The 21,623-nt window shown below is 48.9% G+C and overlaps 1 protein-coding gene across 1 annotated transcript in view; it reads right to left on the bottom strand.

The window, feature by feature from the left end:
• The window catches only part of rabggtb (Rab geranylgeranyltransferase subunit beta), a 49,970-nt gene that overhangs the window by 24,382 nt on the left and 3,965 nt on the right, over positions 1-21,623 (bottom strand). Inside the window, exons 2-3 of the mRNA XM_072510298.1 lie at positions 15,441-15,548; positions 8,437-8,634 (exon numbers count right to left, since the gene is read on the bottom strand). Coding sequence (XP_072366399.1) covers positions 8,437-8,634; positions 15,441-15,548 — 306 coding nt within the window. The remainder of the gene's footprint in view (positions 1-8,436; positions 8,635-15,440; positions 15,549-21,623) is intronic.

Genomic DNA, 21,623 nt, shown 5'->3' with positions numbered 1-21,623 from the left:
CAGGCAAGAATGTTCCCTTCCAGTCGGGGAACACTTCAGCAGTCGAGGGCATTCAGCCTCTGATCTTCGGGTAAGCGTTCTCCAAGGTGGCCTTCAGGACGTGCGACAACACAGAATTGCCGAGCAGAAACTGATAGCCAAGTTCCGCATGCATGTGTGTAGCCTCAACTTGGACCTTGGATTCATGTCGCATTACATTCATCCCCCACCATCTGGCATGGGCCTGCGAAATCCTACCAAATGTCCTGGCTTGAGACAATTCACACCTCTAACTGGTGATTATCCCTCTCTCCAGTCGCTTCGTCTGGCCCTGTAAAGACTTAATTACCTGCAAAGACTCGCATTCAAAGTGTCCTGCATCATTGAATTTGCCTATATATGTGGCCGTGGAACCTACTTCTTCATTCACCTGAGGAAGGAGCTGCGCTCCGAAAGCTAGTGATTCGAAACAAACCTGTTGGATTTTAACCTGTTGTTGTAAGACTAAAGAAGTAATAATAGTGGCATAAAGGCAAGATAGCAGAATGTGTTAATAGGGTAAGAAAGGTCAGTGTAAGGTAATGCATTTTGGGAGGACTAACAAGGCAAGTAGTATACAATGAACGGTAGGATACTAGGAAGCACAGAAGGTCAGAGGCACCTTGGCGAGCATTTCCATTAGGTTCCTGAGATCTGCAGCCCAAGTAGATAAGGTGGTTAAGGAGGCACAGGGGACACCTAGCTTTATTAACCGAAGCAAAGAGAGCAGGCTGGTTGTGATGGAGCTGTATAAAACGCTGTATAAAACCCGGGAATCGAACCCGGGACCCTGGCACTGTGAAGCAACAGTGCGACCCAGTGTTACCGTTCAATGTTAAGTCCAGAAAGCTGTAATGTGCCCAACCGGAAGATGAGATGCTGCTCCTCCAGTTTGCATTTGGCTTTACTGGAGCATCACAGCAGGTAGAGGAGGGACATGTGGGCACGATAACAGGATGCGGAGTTGAAATGGCGACAGGAAGGTCGGTGTCATGCTTGCGGACTGAGCAAAGGTGTTCTGCAAAGAGGTCAGCCGGTCTGCGTTTAGTCTCCCCAGCATAGAGGAGCCCGCATTGGGAGCAGAGAATATAGTAGACCAGATTGAAGGGGGTGCAAGTGAACTGCTGCTTCACCTGTAAGGAGTGTTTGGGGCCTTCGACAGTGCCGGTTTAGCTCACAAGGCCAGCAGCACGGGTTCAATCCTGTACCGGCTGAGGTTATTCATAAAGGCCCCGCCTTTGCAACCTTGCCCCTCACCCGAGGTGTGGTGATCCTCAGGTTAAATCACCACCAGTCAGCTCTCCCCCTCAAAGGGAGAGCCTATGGTCATCTGGGATTATGGTGACTTTACCAGACAGTGAAGAGGGAAGAGGTAAATTCTAAAGAGTAATTCCAAAGGTAGGGCAGTCTGGTATCAAAAATGTTCAGACAGAGAGGATCACAGGCTTGAAAGGTTAATACTGGTGCCGTCTCCACAGATGTTTCCAGACCTGAACATTTCCAGCATTTTCTATTTCTATTACAGTAGGATTCAATTACATTTTAAAACATAGATCACCATTTATCATGATGTGGAGATGCCGGCGTTGGACTGGGGTGAGCACAGTACGAAGTCTTACAACACCAGGTTAAAGTCCAACAGGTTTGTTTCAAACACTAGCTTTCGGAGCGCTGCTCCTTCCTCAGGTGAGTGTTTGAAACAAACCTGTTGGATATAACCTGTTGTAAGACTTCTTACCATTTATCATGTCAGTGCAGATGGAATGATCATATAACTATTTTTAAAAGTCTCTGCCTTTTATGGCATTCCAGTTGTGCGACACTCTTTATTGTGGTTGAGGTGTGAAGAATTCCTCTTTGGCAGTCCAGTCATTAAGTCTTTGTTTTATGTTTCACTCACCTGCTGTACGGAGTCTCTGAGCAGCGAGTCACAAACAGGTTATCCTTGAAATCTTCCAGCATTCACAATGCTCTCCCCGACAACAATTAACATACCACAGGCCATTTCTGATGACATTCCAACACTGTTTTGGGGATTTGAGCTGAACTTCCAACTCTTTGCCTTTTGTTTTTCCAGCATTCAGCCCCCCGAACATCACCCCAGTGCCTGCCACGCCTTGACCAAGCTTGACGCCATATTGGCTCAGTAACCTTTAGCTGTCCAACTACAGACTGTGCGGTCTGCAGGACTGGGAAAACAGTTTATTCCATCAGGTGGGAGGGTTGGGGGTTCAGGGTTGTTTAAGCTCTCCATCAGCTTCCTTCCATTCCATCCCCTTCCACTCCTTTCTCCAACTTCCCCCTTAAATGTTGCGATACACTATTCACCTCAGCCACTCCCTCTGGAGCCAACTCCACATTCTCACCATTCTCGAGCGAAGGAAGTTTCTCATTGGATTCATTAATGTATATTATATGTATGCGTCCTGGTCACACAAAAGTGAAAGTGCCCTTACTGGACCTACTTTTTAAAGAAAATCAGCTAATGCCTCCTCTCCCTCCCTCAACGTAAAGACGATGGGTGATTTACCACCCTGCCCATGAGGCAAGGCACCCATCTGGCACACACAGCTCATCAGGGGTACTTCAATGGCCTGGCGCGTGGAACCATTAATCCACCCATTCTGGGTGCCAGGCAAATTTGTTGGAAACAGTACTTTTGACAATGAAAGTAAAAAAGAACCCTTCAAAACGTAAAGCTAGTCCATACTAAGAGCGTTCCTCAACTTCCGGTTGCGGCTATGCCTAGGTAGGTCGCACGGTCGGCAGCTCCCGCCGATTACTGGGCAGCGAATATATCCATGATTCGGAAATGGGTAATGGAGGGAGAGGGGGTGGCGTGGAAACAGTTGGAAGTGGCATCTTGTGAAGATACTAGCTTGGGGTACTGACAACAGCACCGTTGCCGCTTCCACCAACGCGGTATACCACGAGCCCGGTGGTGGCGGCGACATTGGGGATCTGGGGACAGTGGAGATGGCCCGGGGGGAGGCAAGGGCTTCAGTCTGGGCCCCAATATGCAACAATCACAGGTTTGTTCCAGGAAGAATAGACGGGTTGGTAAGTTGGTAAAGGGCAGGTATCAAAAGGATGGGGGACTTGTTCATTGATGGGACTTTTGCTAGTCTGAGGGCGCTAGAGGAGAAATTTGGGTTGCCCCCAGGGAATACTTTTAGGTACATGCAGGTTCGGGCGTTCGTGAAAAAGCAGGTGGGGGAATTCCTGCTGCTGCCTGGAGGATACAGGACAGGGTGGTCTCGGGCTTGTAGGTAGAGGAGGGCAAGATATCGGAAATATATCAGGAGCTGCAGGAGGCCTCGGTGGAGGAGCTGAAGGGCAAGTGGGAGGAGGAGCTGGGTGAAGAGCTAGATGAGGGCCTGTGGGCTGACGCCCTGGGCAGGGTCAATTCCTCCTCATCTTGCGCCAGGCGTAGCCTGATTCAGTTTAAGGTGGTGCACCGAGCGCATATGACAGTGACGAGAATGAGTAAGTTCTTTGGGGTGGAGGACAGGTGTGTGAGGTGCTCAGGGAGCACAGCAAATCATGTTTATATGTTCTGGGCATGCCCAGCACTTATGGAATTTTGAAAGGGCTTCGCAAAGGCTATGTCCAAGGTCTTGAACACTCGGGTAAAGCCGAGTTGGGGGATAGCGATATTTGGGGTATCAGACAATCCGGGAGTGCAGGAGTCGAAAGAGGCCGGAGTTCTGGCCTTTGCCTCCTTGGTAGCCCGGAGAAGGCTCTTGTTAATGTGGAGGGACGCGAAGCCCCCAAGCGTAGAGGCTTAGGTCAGTGACATGGCGGGGTTTCTCAGGCTGGAGAGGATAAAGTTTGCCTTGCGAGGGTCCTTGCAGGGGTTCTCCAGGCGGTGGCAACCGTTCCTTGACTTTCTCGCGGAACGTTAGGTGGATGTCAGCAGCAGCAGCAAACTGGGGGGGGGGGGGGGGTTTGGGCGGTGGATGGATTTTGTTTGTAAAGGGCAGATACCCTACCTTGTTTTGTTAAATGGTTACATTGTTTTATTGCTATGTTTTCTTTTCATTGTTTTTCTTTTTGTAGTGGTTTGTAAAAATTATTGAAAAATTTTGAATAAAAACAAATTTTAAAAAAGAGCGTTCCTCGTTTAAGGTTTGGGCAGGGAGGGGTTGGAACAGTTGGCACAGACCTGTAGGAAAGACAGCCGTGTGCAGCTACATCAAGGAGTGCATGGAGAGCATCAGAAAGAACTCATGTTTACAGGCATAAGCTACTGATAGTGAAGAACATCTGCCTTGCAGACAGAACTGGAAGAACCCAAAGGTAAACTGAGAATCTATTCACTATACTTGGTTAGATGTGATACAGATGTGACAAGCATTACTCAGATGGCTAGGGAAATTGCAAATGCACTAGTGATAATTTACCAAAATTCACTAGACTCTGGGGTGGTCCCGGCGGATTGGAAATTAGCAAACGTGACACCACTGTTTAAAAAAGGAGGTAGGCAGAAAGCGGGTAATTATAGGCCAGTGAGCTTAACTTCGGTAGTAGGGAAGGTGCTGGAATCTATCATCAAGGAAGAAATAGCGAGGCATCTGGATGGAAATTGTCCCATTGGGCAGACGCAGCGTGGGTTCATAAAGGGCAGGTCGTGCCTAACTAATTTAGTGGAATTTTTTGAGGACATTAACAGTGCGGTAGATAACGGGGAGCCAATGGATGTGGTATATCTGGATTTCCAGAAAGCCTTTGACAAAGTGCCACACAAAAGGTTGTTGCATAAGATAAAGATGCATGGCATTAAGGGGAAAGTAGTAGCATGGATAGAGGATTGGTTAATTAATAGAAAGCAAAGGGTGGGGATTAATGGGTGTTTCTCTGGTTGGCAATCAGTAGCTAGTGGTGTCCCTCAGGGATCAGTGTTGGGCCCACAACTGTTCACAATTCACATAGATGATTTGGAGTTGGGGACCAAGGGCAATGTGTCCAAGTTTGCAGACGACACTAAGATAAGTGGTAAAGCAAAAAGTGCAGAGGATACTGGAAGTCTGCAGAGGGATTTGGATAGGCTAAGTGAATGGGCTAGGGTCTGGCAGATGGAATACAATGTTGACAAATGTGAGGTTATCCATTTTGGTAGGAATAACAGCAAAAGGGATTATTATTTAAATGATAAAATATTAAAACATGCTGCTGTGCAGAGACCTGGGTGTGCTAGTGCATGAGTCGCAAAAAGTTGTTTTTCAGGTGCAACAGGTGATTAAGAAGGCAGATGGAATGTTGTCCTTCATTGCTAGAGGGATGGAGTTTAAGACTAGGGAGGTTCTACTGCAATTGTATAAGGTGTTAGTGAGGCCACACCTGGAGTATTGTGTTCAGTTTTGGTCTCCTTACTTGAGAAAGGACGTACTGGCACGGGAGGGTGTGCAGAGGAGATTCACTAGGCTAATCCCAGAGCTGAAGGGGTTGGATTACGAGGAGAGGTTGAGTAGGCTGGGACTGTACTCGTTGGAATTTAGAAGGATGAGGGGGGATCTTATAGAAACATATAAGATTATGAAGGGAATAGATAGGATAGATGCGGGCAGGTTGTTTCCACTGGCGGGTGAAAGCAGAACTAGGGGGCATAGCCTCAAAATAAGGGGAAGTAAATTTAGGACTGAGTTTAGGAGGAACTTATTCACCCAAAGGGTTGTGAATCTATGGAATTCCTTGCCCAGTGAAGCAGTAGAGGCTCCTTCATCAAATGTTTTTAAGATAAAGATAGATAGTTTTTTGAAGAATAAAGGGATTAAGGGTTATGGTGCTCGGGCCGGAAAGTGGAGCTGAGTCCACAAAAGATCAGCCACGATCTCATTGAGTCCACCATGAATGGTGGAGCAGGCTCCAGGGGCCAGGTGGCCTACTCCTGCTCCTAGTTCTTATGACCACAGCAGATGTTAATTGCTGAGCAATCCAAAGCCGAGAGGGAAGCTTGATTTACGGGCCATTCCCTTCTTTTCATTCCGTAAATGAGGAGAAAATGTACTGATCTCAGCAACAAGTCCAGTTACACTTCTGGGATTTCAAAACATTAAAGTAAAATATTAACAAGAGGGGGGGGGGGGGAAACTGAAGCACACAAGATTACAGTTACACAGTTAAAAAGTTTAATAAAACATCCCCCTCCCCCCAAGACTCTCTACTTGGTCAGACTCACAAGTAAACACCACCCATGCAACACTCCCTGACAGATGTTTACCTATAAAAATCCAGTAATATTACCCAAGGCAAAACTGCTGTCGCCTTAAAACAGGTATATCACATGACCTCTCAAACTCTTTCCCCCTGTACTGTAGAAATCCAAGAAACTTCACAAGTCTTTTTGCAATTCAGGACTTTTCTGGCTTGGCTGGATATAACTTTTCCCAGCTCAGAGCTATTTCCAGGAGCTTTTCCCCACACAGCCAACAAACCAGCTCAACATCTCTCCTTACATATCCTTGTTCCCTTTCATCTTCCATCCCATTGTTTTCAGCACTTCTTTAAATGTAACTTTTCCAAAATATCGAAATCTTTCATGGCTTTCCTATTGCTTCCACTTTTGGATCAAATCAAATTTAATAACTTTCCTCGTTTACTGGTGAGTCCTTTGCAAGCTGTAAAATCCTTTTTTTTTTTTTTAAATATTTCTTTATTCTTTTTCACATTTTCTCCCAGATTTACACCCACCAACAATAAACAATAATCAGTAACAAATATGCCAATCCCCATATCAATAACAACGATCCCATCCTCCCACCAAACCCCAAACATGAGCCCGCATGTTCACACAAACAAATAAAAAGGAATCAAGAATCACCCAAAGTCAACACCAACACACACCGCCCCCCTCCCCACAACCCTCCCTTCCCCCGCCCCCCCCCCCCAATTAATTTTTGATGTTATCCAGTTCTTGAAAGTGCATGATGAATAAAGCCCATGAATTGTAGAACCCCTCCATCCTTCCCCTCAGATCAAACTTAACCTTCTCAAGAGTCAAGAATTCCAACAGGTCCCCCCTGCCACGCCAGGGCACAGGGTGGAGAGGCTGCCCTCCAAGCCATCAGGATTCGCATTCGGGCTCAACGAGGCGAAGGCTACAACATCTGCCTCGTTTCCAACCCTGGCTGGTCCGACACCCCGAATATGGCCACCCGGGGGCCCGGGTCCAGTTTCACGTGCACCACTTTAGAAATGACCCTAAAAACCTCCTTCCAGTAACCCTCTAGCTTTGGACAGGACCAAAACATATGAACATTATTAGTGACCCCCCCCTCCCCGCAACGTTCACATACATCTTGTACTCCTTCAAAGAATCGGCTCATCCTCGCCCTCGTGAGGTGTGCTCTGTATACCACCTTCAGCTGTATCAGCCCCAACCTCGCGCACGAGGTGGAGGCACTCACTCTCCGGAGCATCTCACACCAGAACCCCTCCTCCATATCTTCTCCCAACTCTTCCTCCCACCTGGCTTTGATCCCTTCCAGTGGTGCCTTCTCCTCTTCCAAGATAGCTCCGTAAACCGCTGACACTACCCCCTTCTCCAGTCCCCCCGTCATCTGCACCTTCTCCAGCAATGTGGAGAACGTCTCTGGGAAGTTCTGTATCTCCTTAGCCGTAAAATCCTTTTATTCTCCTTTTAAATTTTAACAATAACTAAGTCTTATCTCCGAATGCAAATTTTTAAACTTTACCCATTTACTTATCAATCACTTGACCATTGCTTCATTACAAATGAATGCATTTGGCACCTTCACCCCTTTCATCCCTCAACTCTTCCAGATAAATGGTTGCCATTAACCTTTCCCCAGCTTAATTAAATAATTTGCACACAGACACACAGTCTTCTTTACAGAATATTTAAAAAAATCACATCCATCTTCACAACAGGAAATGTGACACAGGAATGTGTTTAAAATTACAAAATACTTTTCCATTCATGGGGAGAACAAACTAGGGGCCATAAAGAAATCCAATAATAAAAAAGAAACGTCTTTACTCAGAGACTGGTGAGAATGTGTAATTAATATATCCCCTTACATTTAAGGGCAAACCTAGATAAACATGGAGAAAGAAATAGAAGTTATGATAGGGTGAGATGGAGGTTGGGAAGAGGCTCATGCTATGACTAAACTCAAAATTAGATCTGTTAGGTTGAACGACCTGTTTATATCTCTAGGTGAATGACGTAATAATGAATCAGTGTATATATTGTTTAGTTAGAAAACTATAAACCCGTCTCAATTAGAATCCCAATGCGGCGCAACAAAAATCACAAGAGCAGCTAAATTTCTGCTATACTGCAAGTAATAGTTATTGAGTGGGTGACTGGCTGATTGAACACCATAACTCACAACAAAATAAGATCAGTTACAAATCAACAATAAGGCGACCGCGTACCTGAGCACACAGACTTACCTGCACAGCGCTCAGGGTATAGAGAAGGTGAGGGTCATGGCCAATACTGGCTCCGACTCCCCCACATTCATGCTGGCACGACTTCAGAAACTGCAGGATTTCCTCTTTGTTCATACGATGCAGCTGTCTCATTAGATCCATAACCGTCAGACCCCAGTAGATTCCACTCATTCTCAAATATTCAGACATGCAGTACTCCTAATAGCAACACAGCAAGGAACATTAATGGTCAATCTGCAAGCCCAATCGTTTTACTTACACACTAACACTCAGAATTCAAATACTTAAATGTGTCCTGGACAGATTGTGTATACCTCAACTCAGCTGACGGCAAAAATGATGAATGAGTTACACCAGAAAAGGTGTCTTACTATGGAATATACTTGATATAAAAGCAGTGTTGCTGATTCTATTGAAAAATATCAGATAATTCCATGTGGCAAAGAAAGATCGTTCGGATTTACTCAGTTTTTAAAAATAATCTTTATTGTCACAAGTCAGCTTACATTAACACTGCAATGAAGTTAGTGTGAAAAGCCCCTAGTCGCCACATTCCGGCGCCTGTTCGGGTACACAGAGGGAGAATTCAGAATGTCCAAATTACCTAACAGCACGTCTTTCGGGATGTCTTTGGAGCACCCGGAGTGAACCCACACACACACGGGGAGAACGTGCAGACACCGCACAGACAGTGACCCAAGCCAGGAATCGAACCTGGGACCCTGGCGCTGTGAAGCAACAGTGCTAACCACTGTGCGACCGTGCCGCTTTTAAACCAAGTGTCGTGATCATAGGGGACAACCGTTTCAATACATGTTCCTGTAATTTATTTAATAAGAGATGTGGGCAATTATCTCCTACCACTAATTGTCTCTTGGAAGGGTGGTAATGGGCTTTCTTCTTGAACTGCTACAGTTCATGTGAAGGGACTTCCACAAAGTTTTTTAGGAGGGATTTTGGCCCAGCGATGCTGAAGGAAAAACTGACTGTTCCTTCCCAAATCGTCATGGTGTTGTGGCTTGGCAGGGGAATTTGGGAGGTGATAGTGTTTCATTGCAGCTGTTGCTCCTAGATTGTAGATGTTGCAGGTTATAAATAGGGCTCTTTCTGCTCTGTGTAAATCAAATCAATACACGGGTTTGTAATTTGCTGAACTCTGGCAATAGTTCGGGAATCCCATGCAACGTAAAGAGGATGTCAAAAAGCAGAATACTGAGAATGTTGAAAACCTTAAATAAACACAGAAAATGCTGGAAACAGTCAGCAGGTAAGACAGCATCCAAGAACACATTCACTGTTTCAGCACAATTACATTTCCATCAGAACTGGCGATAGTTAGAGATGTAATAGGTTTTGAGCACGAGGTGGAAGAGAATGAATAACAGAAGAGGGCCAAAGGGAATGGTGATGGAGGCAAGAAAACAAATAAAGGATGCGCCAAAAATGGGCATCCTGCTGCTTAAAAGCAAAAATAAGAGGACAACCAAAACATGCTAAGAAAAGACAAAACAGGAGTAAGAGATTCTAGTCTGAAATTGTTGAGCCTTCTGGACTCAGCATGAAATCTAAAAATAAATGTGGTTTTATTCATTCACTGAACCAGTGACCATGGTCATGATCCATTCCTCACCATAGCCAGACTGTGATCAGTAACATGACTTTTGTGTATAACAATGAATCATATAAGAAATACAGCTGATGGAACTTGCATGTGCAACGTTCATTAACTAACAACTTGCATTTATATGGAACCGGTTAATCAGCTGGTTCGTGATGCAGGGCGAGTCCAGCAGCGTGGGTTCAATTCCTGTACCGGCTGAGGTTATTCATGAAGGTCGCGTCTTCTCAGTCTCTCCCCCTGCCTGAGGTGTGGTGATCCTCAGGTTAAACCACCACCAGTCAGCTCTCCCCACTCAAAGGGGAAAGTGGCCTATGGGCATAGAGTCACAGCATGAAAACAGGCCCTTCGGCCCAACTTGTCCATGCCGTCCAGCTTTTAACCACTTTGTTCCAATTGCCCACATTTGGCCCATATCCCTCTTTACCCATCTTTCCAATTTAACTGTCTAAATGCTTCTTAAAAGACAAAATTATACCGGCCGTCACCTGGGACTATGGCAACTTTACCTCGACCTGCATTTGTATATTGACTTTAACACAGTAAAATTTCACAAGGTGCGTCACAAGAGCACTTAAAAGCTACTTCTATGGTTACGTTTTTTTAGGCTGTCATTAGTTTCCGACTTTCTAGCGGTGAATAAGCTGAAATTATTTCATTGGTAATAAGGTGTTTTGGAATGACCGGAGGTCATGAAATAGATTGATTTTTGGATTCAAACTCTGTCTGCTCCGATGAAGGGCCTGTGATGCTTCAGTTAAAGGTGCATTATAAATTAAACTTCTCAAATAAAATTTAACAGTTTATTTGTAAATCAGAACAGATCATCAAAACGACCAATTGGTAGGCGAGGCTGGGACAGGAATCTTGCTCACAAAGTTTTATGAGCAACTAAAAACATCAAGTATCAAAATAAGTAGCTGCAATGTTACAGCTCTTGGACGTGAGTTGCAAGATGTGTTCAAGTGCATGTGGTTAGTGAGAATGCAAGTCATTTTCATGCAATGGGTTTTATAAACTGATTAGACAAGCTTGTGGTCGACATGCAACTCATGATTAAAGCTCCGGCATGTGTCTGAAGTCAGGATGTTCCAGCCTGCTTCCAGAAACCTGATCAAGGCTGCTGCTCCACTGCAGGACAGGCCACTGTCGGAGGGTCAGAACTGAGGGAGTGCCGCACTGTCAGAGGGTCAGTACTGAGGGAGTGCTGCACTGTCAGAGGGTCAGTACTGAGGGAGTGCCGCACTGTCAGAGGGTCAGTACTGAGGGAGTGCCGCACTGTCAGAGGGTCAGTACTGAGGGAGTGCTGCACTGTCAGAGGGTCAGTACTGAGGGAGTGCCGCACTGTCAGAGGGTCAGTACTGAGGGAGTGCCGTACTGTCAGAGGGTCAGTACTGAGGGAGTGCCGCACTGTCGGAGGGTCAGTACTTAGGGAGTGCCGCACTGTCGGAGGGTCAGTACTGAGAGAGTGCCGCACTGTCAGAGGGTCAGTACTGAGAGAGTGCCGCACTGTCAGAGGGTCAGTACTGAGAGAGTGCCGCACTGTCAGAGGGTCAGCACTGAGTGAGTGCTGCACTGTCAGAGGGTCAGTACTGAGGGAGTGCCGCACTGTCAGAGGGTCAGTACTGAGAGAGTGCCGCACTGTCAGAGGGTCAGTACTGAGGGAGTGCTGCACTGTCGGAGGGTCAGTACTGTGGGAGTGCCGAACTGTCAGAGGGTCAGTACTGAGGGAGTGCTGCACTGTCAGAGGGTCAGTACTGAGGGAGTGCTGCACTGTCAGAGGGTCAGAACTGAGGGAGTGCTGCACTGTCAGAGGGTCAGTACTGAGGGAGTGCTGCACTGTCAGAGGGTCAGTACTGAGGGAGTGCTGCACTGTCAGAGGGTCAGTACTGAGGGAGTGCTGCACTGTCAGAGGGTCAGAACTGAGGGAGTGCCGAACTGTCAGAGGGTCAGTACTGAGGGAGTGCTGCACTGTCAGAGGGTCAGTACTGAGGGAGTGCTGCACTGTCAGAGGGTCAGAACTGAGGGAGTGCCGAACTGTCAGAGGGGCAGTACTGAGGGAGTGCTGCACTGTCAGAGGGTCAGTACTGAGTGAGTGCTGCACTGTCAGAGGGTCAGTACTGAGTGAGTGCTGCACTATCAGAGAGTCAGTACTGAGGGAGCGCCGCACTGTCAGAGGGTCAGTACTGAGTGAGTGCTGCACTATCAGAGAGTCAGTACTGAGGGAGTGCTGCACTATCAGAGAGTCAGTACTGGGGGAGCGCTGCACTGTCAGAGGGTCAGCACTGACTGAGCGCTGCACTGTCAGCATAGAAGTATTGCCGGGTGCACTGTCATTGAGGTAAGAAATCAAGTTGAGTCTGAGCCTGCCCTCTCAGGTGAGTATAAAATGTGCCACAGCACAAAGTGCATGAGGAATCCCCTTCAGGTCACAGGCAATGTCGATAGATCTAAAGATCTGAAATGCACTAAATGATGAAAAAGCAAAGCAGCTCTGGTAGCATTGAATCGACAGTGCAGGAGGAGGCCATTCGGCCCATTGCATCTGCACCGGCCCTGGGAAAGAGCACCCAACTTAATCCAGGCGTCAACCCTATCGCCATAACTCAGTAACCCCACCTAACCCTTGGACACTAGGGGCAATTTAGTACGGCCAATCCACCTAACCTGCACATCTTTGGGAGGAAACCGGAGCACCCGGAGGAAACCCACGCAGACACGGGGAGAACGTGCAAACTCCACACAGACAGTCACTTGAGGCCGGGGTTGAACTGTGCCACCGTTAGCATACGTGAGAAGAGATATTGTTTCAGGTAAATTACCTTTCTCCAGATCTCTCCGCTTTGCAAGTCGAGGCAAGTGGCTGGATGGAGTTAAAATACCCATCCTTGTGTGCGAGACCGGGGCTGATACAGCTGAAGGTGGTGTATGGAGCACACCTCACAAGGGCAAGGGTGAGCCGGCTCTTTGAGGGGGTAGATGATATGTGTGAGCGTTGCAAGGGTGGCCACGCAAACCACGTTCATATGATTTGGTTCTGTCCAAAGCTGGAGGATTACTGGAAGGAGGTTTTTAGGGTAATCTCTAAAGAGGTTCACGTGAAACTGGACCCGGGCCCTCAGGAGGCCGTATTCGGGGTGCCGAACCAGCCGGGGTTGGAAACGGGCACGGAGGCAGACGTTGATCGCCCAAAGGTGGATCCTGTTAGGGTGGAGGTCAACCTCTCCACCCTGTGCCATGGCGTGGGGACCTGCTGGAATTCTTGACGCTTGAAAAGGTCAAATTTGAACTGAGGGGAAGGATGGAGGGGTTCTACAATTCATGGCCGTTATTCATTATGCACTTTTCAGAATTGGATCACTCACATCGAACATTAGGGGGGTTGGGGGAGAGGGGGGCGGTGTGTGTTAATGGTGACTATGGGTGATTCCTGATTCCTTTTTGTCATTTGTTTATGTTAATATGCGGGCTAATGTTTGGGGTTTGGTGAGAGGATACGATCGTTGTTATTGATATGGGGATTGACATTGCATTCGTTACTGATTATTGTTGGGTGTAAATTTGGGAGAAAATGTGAAAAAGAATTAAAATATTTTTTTTAAATACCCATTATCTAATTTAATCACAGAATTGTTACAGCACAGGATGCCATTCAGCCCATCATGTCTGCACAAACTCTCTAAACCAGCATCATGACATAGTGCCATTCCTGTCTTTTCCCCGTACCCCTACACACTGTTTCTATTCAAATAATCAGCTCACACCCTCTAGATTTAACATGCCTCCACCATACTCCCAGGCCGTGCATTCCAGACCTCAACCACTCGCTGGGGTGAAAAGGTTTTTTCTCGCATTTGATTCGTTTGCAAAGCACTTCAAATCTGCGTCCCCTCGTTCTGGATCCTTTTCCCAGCAGGAACAGTTCCCCCCCTCCCCCCACCCCCCATCCACTCTGCCTGGTCTCCTCAGGATTTTGAACATCTCTATCAAATCTCCTCTCAGCCTTCTTCTCTCCAAGGAGAACAGTCCCAACCTCTCCAATCTATCCTCATAACTGAAGTTTCTCATCCCTGGAATCATTCTTGTAAACCTCTTCTGCTCTCTCTCTCCAATGTGTTCACATCCTTCCTATAGAGTGGCGCCCAGAACTGTGCACAATGTTCCAGCTGGGGTCGAACTAGTGCCTTGTATAGGTTCACCATAACCTCCTCACTCTTGACCCGTGCCCCTATGAATAATTCCCAGAATCCCATCTGCTTTATTCACTGCTCTCTCCACCTGTCCTGCCACCTTCAATGATAGATACCCAGGTCCCGCTGCTCCTACACACCTTTAAGAATTTCACCCCTTATTTTCTATTGTCTATGTTCTTCTTTCCAAAATGCATCACCTCACACTTCTCCACATTGAACTTCACCTATCTGCCCACTCCACCAACTTGTCTATTTCCTTTGGAAGTTCTAGTGTACTCTTCTCTTTATTACAATTCCAAGTTTTGTGTCATCCACAAACTTTGAAACTGTCCCCTGCACACAGAGATTTAGATCATTAATATTCATCAGGAACAGAAGGATCCCAATACGGATTTTGGGGAACACCACTACAAACCTTCCTCAACCCAAAATATATTAATTGGCCATTATTCAGCCAGTTTTGTATCCACACGGTGTTCCTGTACCTTTTATCCCACGTGCTATAACATTTTTTGAGTCTGTTGTGTGGTACTGTATTGAATGCCTTCTGAAAGTCCACATATACCACACCAACAGCACTACCATCGATCCACTGTGCTACTGTGCCAAGGGGCGCAGGCACGGTAGCATAGTGGTTAGCACTATGGCTTCACAGCTCCAGGGTCCCAGGTTCGATTCCCAGCTTGGGTCACTGTCTGTGCGGAGTCTGCACGTTCTCCCCGTGTGTGCGTGGGTTTCCTCCGGGTGCTCCGGTTTCCCCTGAGTCCAAAGATGTGCAGGTTAGGTAGATTGGCCGTGCTAAATTGCCCTTAGGTTAGATGGGGTTGCAGGGTTACGGAGATGGGGGTGGAGGGGTGGGCTTGGGGAGGGTGCTCTGTCTAAGAGCAGGTGCAGACTCGATGGGCCGAATGGCCTCCTTCTGCACTGTAAATTGTATGATCTTTTCTGCTACCTCCTCAAAAAACTCCAGCAAGTTAGTTAAACATGATTTCCCCATTAGAAATCCATGGTGGCTCTTCCTCATCAAGTCACATTTTTTCACGTGACTACTAATTTTATCCTGAACAACTGTTTCTCGAAGTTCACCCACCACTAACGTTAAACTGACTGGCCTGGAAGTATTGGGGCTTTCCTTACAACCTTATTTGAATGGAGCGTATTAATGGTCCGAAAGGATATTCTTTTGTACCTACATAATCATCCTTCTTCGATCCATATGAGGCGATGTAATCAGAATGTTTGTCCAATAACAGAACAGTGGGAGCATCGGCTTTGAGAACCACATCTTTCACTGGGGTGCCCTGTGAAACAAATTAACCACAGGCGTAATGATCAGATAATATGGCAACATGGATGCATCAGGAAACTTGGTACCTGAACAGGAAAGAGCTTGGTTTAGCTGGAGCCGGAGTGTCACAGTTTGCTAGTGTCTGCATGAGGAGATGGGTGGGGACAGTGGGGTGGGGCTAGGAGATTGTGGGGACAGTGGAGGATTGGGGGGGGGGGGGGTTAGGAGATGGGTGAGGGCAGTGGGGGAGATGGGTGGGGACAGTGGGGTGGGGGGGGGGTTAAGAGATGAGTGGGGACAGTGGGGGGGAGGAGTTAGGAGATGGGTAGGGACAGTTGGGGGGGTTAAGAGATGGGGGGGGGGGACAGTGGGGGGGGGGGTTAAGAGATGAGTGGGGACAGTGGGGGGGAGGAGTTAGGAGATGGGTAGGGACAGTTGGGGGGGTTAAGAGATGGGGGGGGACAGTGGGGGGGTTAGGAGATGGGTGGGGACAGTCGGGGGGTTAGGAGATGGGTGGGGACAGTGGGGGGGGTTAGGAGATGGGTGGGGACAGTGGGGGGGGGTTAGGAGATGGGTGGGGACAGTGGGGGGGGGTGTTAGGAGATGGGTGGGGACAGTGGGGGCTAGGAGATGGGTGGGGACAGTGGGGGCTAGGAGATGGGTGGGGGACAGTGGGGGGGTTAGGAGATGGGTGGGGACAGTGGGGGGGGTTAGGAGGCGGGTGGGGCCAGTGGAGGTTAGGGGATGGGTGGGGACAGTGGCCGGGGGGAGGGGTTAGGAGATGGGTGGGGACAGTGGGGGTTAGGAGATGGGTGGGGACAGTGGGGGGGGGGGGGGGTTTGAGATGTGTGGGGAGAGTGGGGGCGGAGGAGTTAGGGTAGGGACAGTTGGGGGGGGTTAAGAGATGGGTGGGGACAATGGGGGGTTAGGAGATGGTGGGGAGAGTGGGGGGGGGTTAGGAGATGGTGGGGAGAGTGGGGGGGGGGGTTAGGAGATGGTGGGGGACAGTGGGGGGGGGGGTTAGGAGATGGGTGGGGACAGTGGGGGTTAGGAGATGGGTGGGGACAGTGGGGGTTAGGAGATAGGTGGGGACAGTGGGGGTTAGGAGATGGGTGGGGACAGTGGGGGTTAGGAGATGGGTGGGGACAGTGGGGGGTTAGGAGATGGGTGGGGACAGTGGGGGTTAGGAGATGGGTGGGGACAGTGGGGGTTAGGAGATGGGTGGGGACAGTGGGGGTTAGGAGATGGGTGGGGACAGTGGGGGTTAGGAGATGGGTGGGGACAGTGGGGGTTAGGAGATGGGTGGGGACAATGGGGGTTAGGAGATGGTGGGGACAGTGGGGGTTAGGAGATGGTGTGGACAGTGCGGGTTAGGAGATGGGTGGGGGACAGTGGGGGTTAGGAGATGGGTGGGGACAGTGGGGGGTTAGGAGATGGGTGGGGACAGTGGGGGGTTAGGAGATGGGTGGGGACAGTGGGGGGTTAGGAGATGGGTGGGGACAGTGGGGGTTAGGAGATGGTGGGGACAATGGGGGTTTTGGAGATGGGTGGGGACAGTGGGGGTTAGGGGATGGGTGGGGACAGTGGCCGGGGGGAGGGGTTAGGAGATGGGTGGGGGACAGTGGGGGTTAGGAGATGGGTGGGGGACAGTGGGTGGGGGGGGGGGTTGAGATGAGTGGGGAGAGTGGGGGAGGAGGAGTTAGGGTAGGGAAAGTTGGGGGGGGTTAAGAGATGGGTGGGGACAGATGGGGGGGGTTAGGAGATGGTGGGGAGAGTGGGGGGGGGGGGTTAGGAGATGGTGGGGGAGAGTGGGGGGGGGGGTTAGGAGATGGTGGGGACAGTGGGGGGGGGTTAGGAGATGGGTGGGGACGGTGGGGGGGGTTAGGAGATGGGTGGGGACAGTGGGGGTTAGGAGATGGGTGGGGACAGTGGGGGTTAGGAGATGGGTGGGGACAGTGGGGGGTTAGGAGATGGGTGGAGACAGTGGGGGTTAGGAGATGGGTGGGGACAGTGGGGGTTAGGAGATGGGTGGGGACAGTGGGGGTTAGGAGATGGGTGGGGACAATGGGGGTTTTGGAGATGGGTGGGGACAGTGGGGGTTAGGGGATGGGTGGGGATAGTGGGGGGGCTTAGGAGACGGGTGGGGCCAGTGGGGGTTAGGGGATGGGTGTGGACAGTGGGGGGGGGTTAGGAGATGGGTGGGGACAGTGGGGGGGTTAGGAGATGGGTGGGGACAGTGGGGGGGTTAGGAGATGGGTGGGGACAGTGGGGGGGTTAGGAGATGGGTGGGGACAGTGGGGGGGGGGGTTAGGAGATGGGTGGGGACAGTGGGGGGGGGTTAGGAGATGGGTGGGGACAGTGGGGGGGGGGTTAGGAGATGGGTGGGGACAGTGGGGGTTAGGGGATGTGTGTGGACAGTGGGGGGGGTTAGGAGATGGGTGGGGACAGTGGGGGGGGGGGGTTAGGAGATGGGTGGGGACAGTGGGGGGGGGTTAGGAGATGGGTGGGGACAGTGGGGGGGTTAGGAGATGTGTGGGGGATTGGGGGAGGGGGGGGGGAAAGAGACAGTAGGGTGTGACAGGAGGCCGGCAGTGATGGTATCATGAAATGAGATCTGCTTAACGCTTGCTGCAGCCTGCATTCTGCCGTGGTCATGCTAAATGTTTGCCGCGGTGTGAGCATCCTGTATTTGCATTTTCCTCCTAGAATGAACAACATCTGTACTTTCTGGATCTTTGTGTAAACAAAGGGCTTGTTTCAACAAAGTTGACAGAGGAATATTACAAAGGCAAGTTCCACAACTTTCCTGTCTAAACATCAGCAGCTGGAGACATTTCACTTCCAGTCCTTTCCATTCATGTTCTCGGTTATGGTTACCATATCAAAGGAATTTTAAAGATTTGATTGAGGGTTTAGAAAGGAATTCATAAACTGTTTCCCAGTAATGGATGAGTCTGGGCCGAGGCGCCAAACCTTATCAGAGCCCAGCCATAGTTTAAAGTGTCACCCAAAACGAGCATCTCCAGCAGCATAAGTGAGTTCTGTGCCCAAGTGTTTGAAGTGGGCATCACAAAGCAACCATGCCATCTATTATCCACAGGACCCTCTTTAGCTCCACCAGCAGAACTCCAGCTTCCCCTGAAACGTATCTATACTATTCACCTTAACCACATCCTGTGGTAGGTAGCAAATTCCACATCTTGCCTTTCAGTTCTTTTACCTGGGAGCCACTGGCACTGCCAGAATTTGTTATCAATCCCTTCTCTCAACTCTCTGAGTTTAAGACAGAATAACAGCCCCTGGAGCCTCCTTCAACACTGCAGTTAGATCATCAAATGCCTCCCGACCTATAAAGATTTCTATCTGGTCGCCCCGCCCCAGCCTGCTCAGTCACACTGAACTCACGGCAAAACTGAGGCAAATCTAGCCCCTCCAAAATAAATGGTTATTCGGCATCATTACAAGAACGGAGAGCAGGTAATAAAGACCTGCTCATGAAATCATTACCTGTAGACTATTTTACAAATATAAACCACGTTCCCCTCTGAACGAAACCTGCTTCTTTCAAACTGGTCTGGGCAGTTCAATCTGAGCGATTGTTTCTCCAGGTTGCCAAGCTAGTGCCGTACAGACTCTGTCAGGTATCATAGAGCCTCACAAAAATACAGCATAATCATAGCACCAGTGGCCATAGCAACTGGGAGGCTGGGGAAAAGATATCACTGGACTAGTAATCCAGAAATCCAAGGCAGATGTTGGAATTTAAACCCAATAAAGTATCTGGAATTAAAAGTCTAATGGTGACCATGGAAGACTATCGTCAATTGTCGTAAAAGCCCACCTGGTTCACTGATGTCCTTTTGTGAAGGAAATCTGCCACCCTTACCTGGTCTGGCCTACATGTGACTCCAGACCACAGCAATGTGTCTGACTCTTACAGGCCCGCTGAAACGGCCTAGCAGATCACTCTCAGTTGTATTCAACCACTACAAATGGGGCATAAAGGAATGAAACTGGGGACCATCCAGCATCGACCAAGGCACTGGAAATGACCGGCAAACCCAGCCTTGTTGACCCCTGCAAACTCCTCCTTACTAACATCGGGGGGCTTGTGCCAAAGTTGGGCGAGCTGTCTCACAGACTGGTGAAGCAACAGCCTGACATAGTCACACTCACAGAATCACACCGTACAGATAATGTCTAGGACATGCCTGAGAAAGAATATTCGTGCCATAAAGGGAGTGTCATAGAACATTACAGCGCAGTACAGGCCCTTCGGCCCTCGATGTTGCGCCGACCTGTGAAACCACTCTAAAGCCCATCTACACTATTCCCTTATCGTCCATATGTCTATCCAATGACCATTTGAATGTCCTTAGTGTTGGTGAGTCCACTACTGTTGGAGTCAGGGCATTCCACGCCCTTACTACTCTCTGAGTAAAGAACCTACCTCTGACATCTGTCTTATATCGATCTCCCCTCAATTTAAAGCTATGTCCCCTCGTGCTAGACATCACCATCCGCGGAAGAAGGCTCTCACTGTCCACCCGATCCAATCCTCTGATCATCTTGTATGCCTCAATTAAGTCACCTCTTAACCTTCTTCTCTTTAATGAAAACAGCCTCAAGTCCCTCAGCCTTTCCTCATAAGATCTTCCCTCCATACCAGGCCAACATTCTGGTAAATCTCCTCTGCACCCTTTCCAATACTTCCACATCCTTCCTATTATGCGGCGACCAGAATTGCACGCAATACTCCCAAATGCAGCCGCACCGGAGTTTTGTACAGCTGCAACACGACCTCATGGCTCCGAAACTCAATCCCTCTACCAATAAAAGCTAACACACCGTACGCCTTAACAACCCTCTCAACCTGGGCGGCAACTTTCAGGGATCTATGTACATGGACACCAAGATCTCTCTGCTCATCCACACTGCCAAAAATCTTACCATTAGCCCAGTACTCTGTCTTCCTGTTATTCCTTCCAAGATGAATCACCTCACACTTTTCTGCATTAAACTCCATTTGCCACCTCTCAGCCCAGCGCTGCAGCTTATCTATGTCCCTCTGTAACTTGTAACATCCATCCACACTGTCCACAACTCCACCGACTTTAGTGTCATCTGCAAATTTACTCACTCATCCTTCTATGCCCTCCTCCAGGTCATTTATAAAGATGACAAACAGCAGTGGCCCCAAAACAGATCCTTGTGGTACACCACTAGTAACTGGACTCCAGTCTGAACATGTCACAAAGGTTTACCAGACAGATTCTGGGGTGGTGGGACTGACATACGAGGAGAGGTTTAGTCGGTTAGGATTTTATTAAGAATGAGGAGGGATTTCATGGAAACCTACGAAATTCTAACAGGACCAGACATGGTGTTCCGATGGTGGGGGGCCCAGAATCAAGAATCACAGTCTGAGGATACGGGGTGAATCATTCAGGGGGGAAATTTCTTCACCAGAGTCATGAGCCTGTGGAATTTGCTACCACAGGAATAGTTGAGGCCAAAACAATGAGTGTTTTCAAGAAGTAGTTAGATGTAGCACTTGGGGCAAAAAAGATCAAAGGATGTGGGGGAAGGTAGGAACAGGTTAGTGATTTGGATGATCAGCCATGACGGCAGAGCAGGCTGAAAGGGTCGAATGGCCTACTCCTATTTTCTGTGGTACGCCACCATCACCACTGGCAGGACAGACCCAGCAGAGGTGGCAGCACAGTGATATACAGTTGGGAGGGAGTTGCCCTGAGTCCGTCAGATCAACTCTGGAACCCATGACCTGCTGATTACCACATGCCATCCCTGCTCAGCTGATGAATCTGTACTCCTCCTCCATATTGAACACTACTTGGAGGAGCACTGAGTGGGTGGCAAGGGTGAAGAATGTACTCTGGATGAGGGATTCAATGTCCATCATGTTGTGTGGCACAACCAAGGTGCTATATGGGATAGACGTCAAGCAACGGAGGACCTGGAGAACAAGTCGAGACGACAACATTTGAGGATCATGGACCTGCCCAAGGGAAGGAGGGCCTGAGGCCGACCGAATATACGCATATACCATCATCTGCACATACCATCA

Source organism: Scyliorhinus torazame, chromosome 7, assembly GCF_047496885.1.
Source record: "Scyliorhinus torazame isolate Kashiwa2021f chromosome 7, sScyTor2.1, whole genome shotgun sequence".
Classification (NCBI taxonomy): Eukaryota; Metazoa; Chordata; class Chondrichthyes; order Carcharhiniformes; family Scyliorhinidae; genus Scyliorhinus; species Scyliorhinus torazame.
This window is presented reverse-complemented; position numbering and strand designations above follow the sequence as displayed.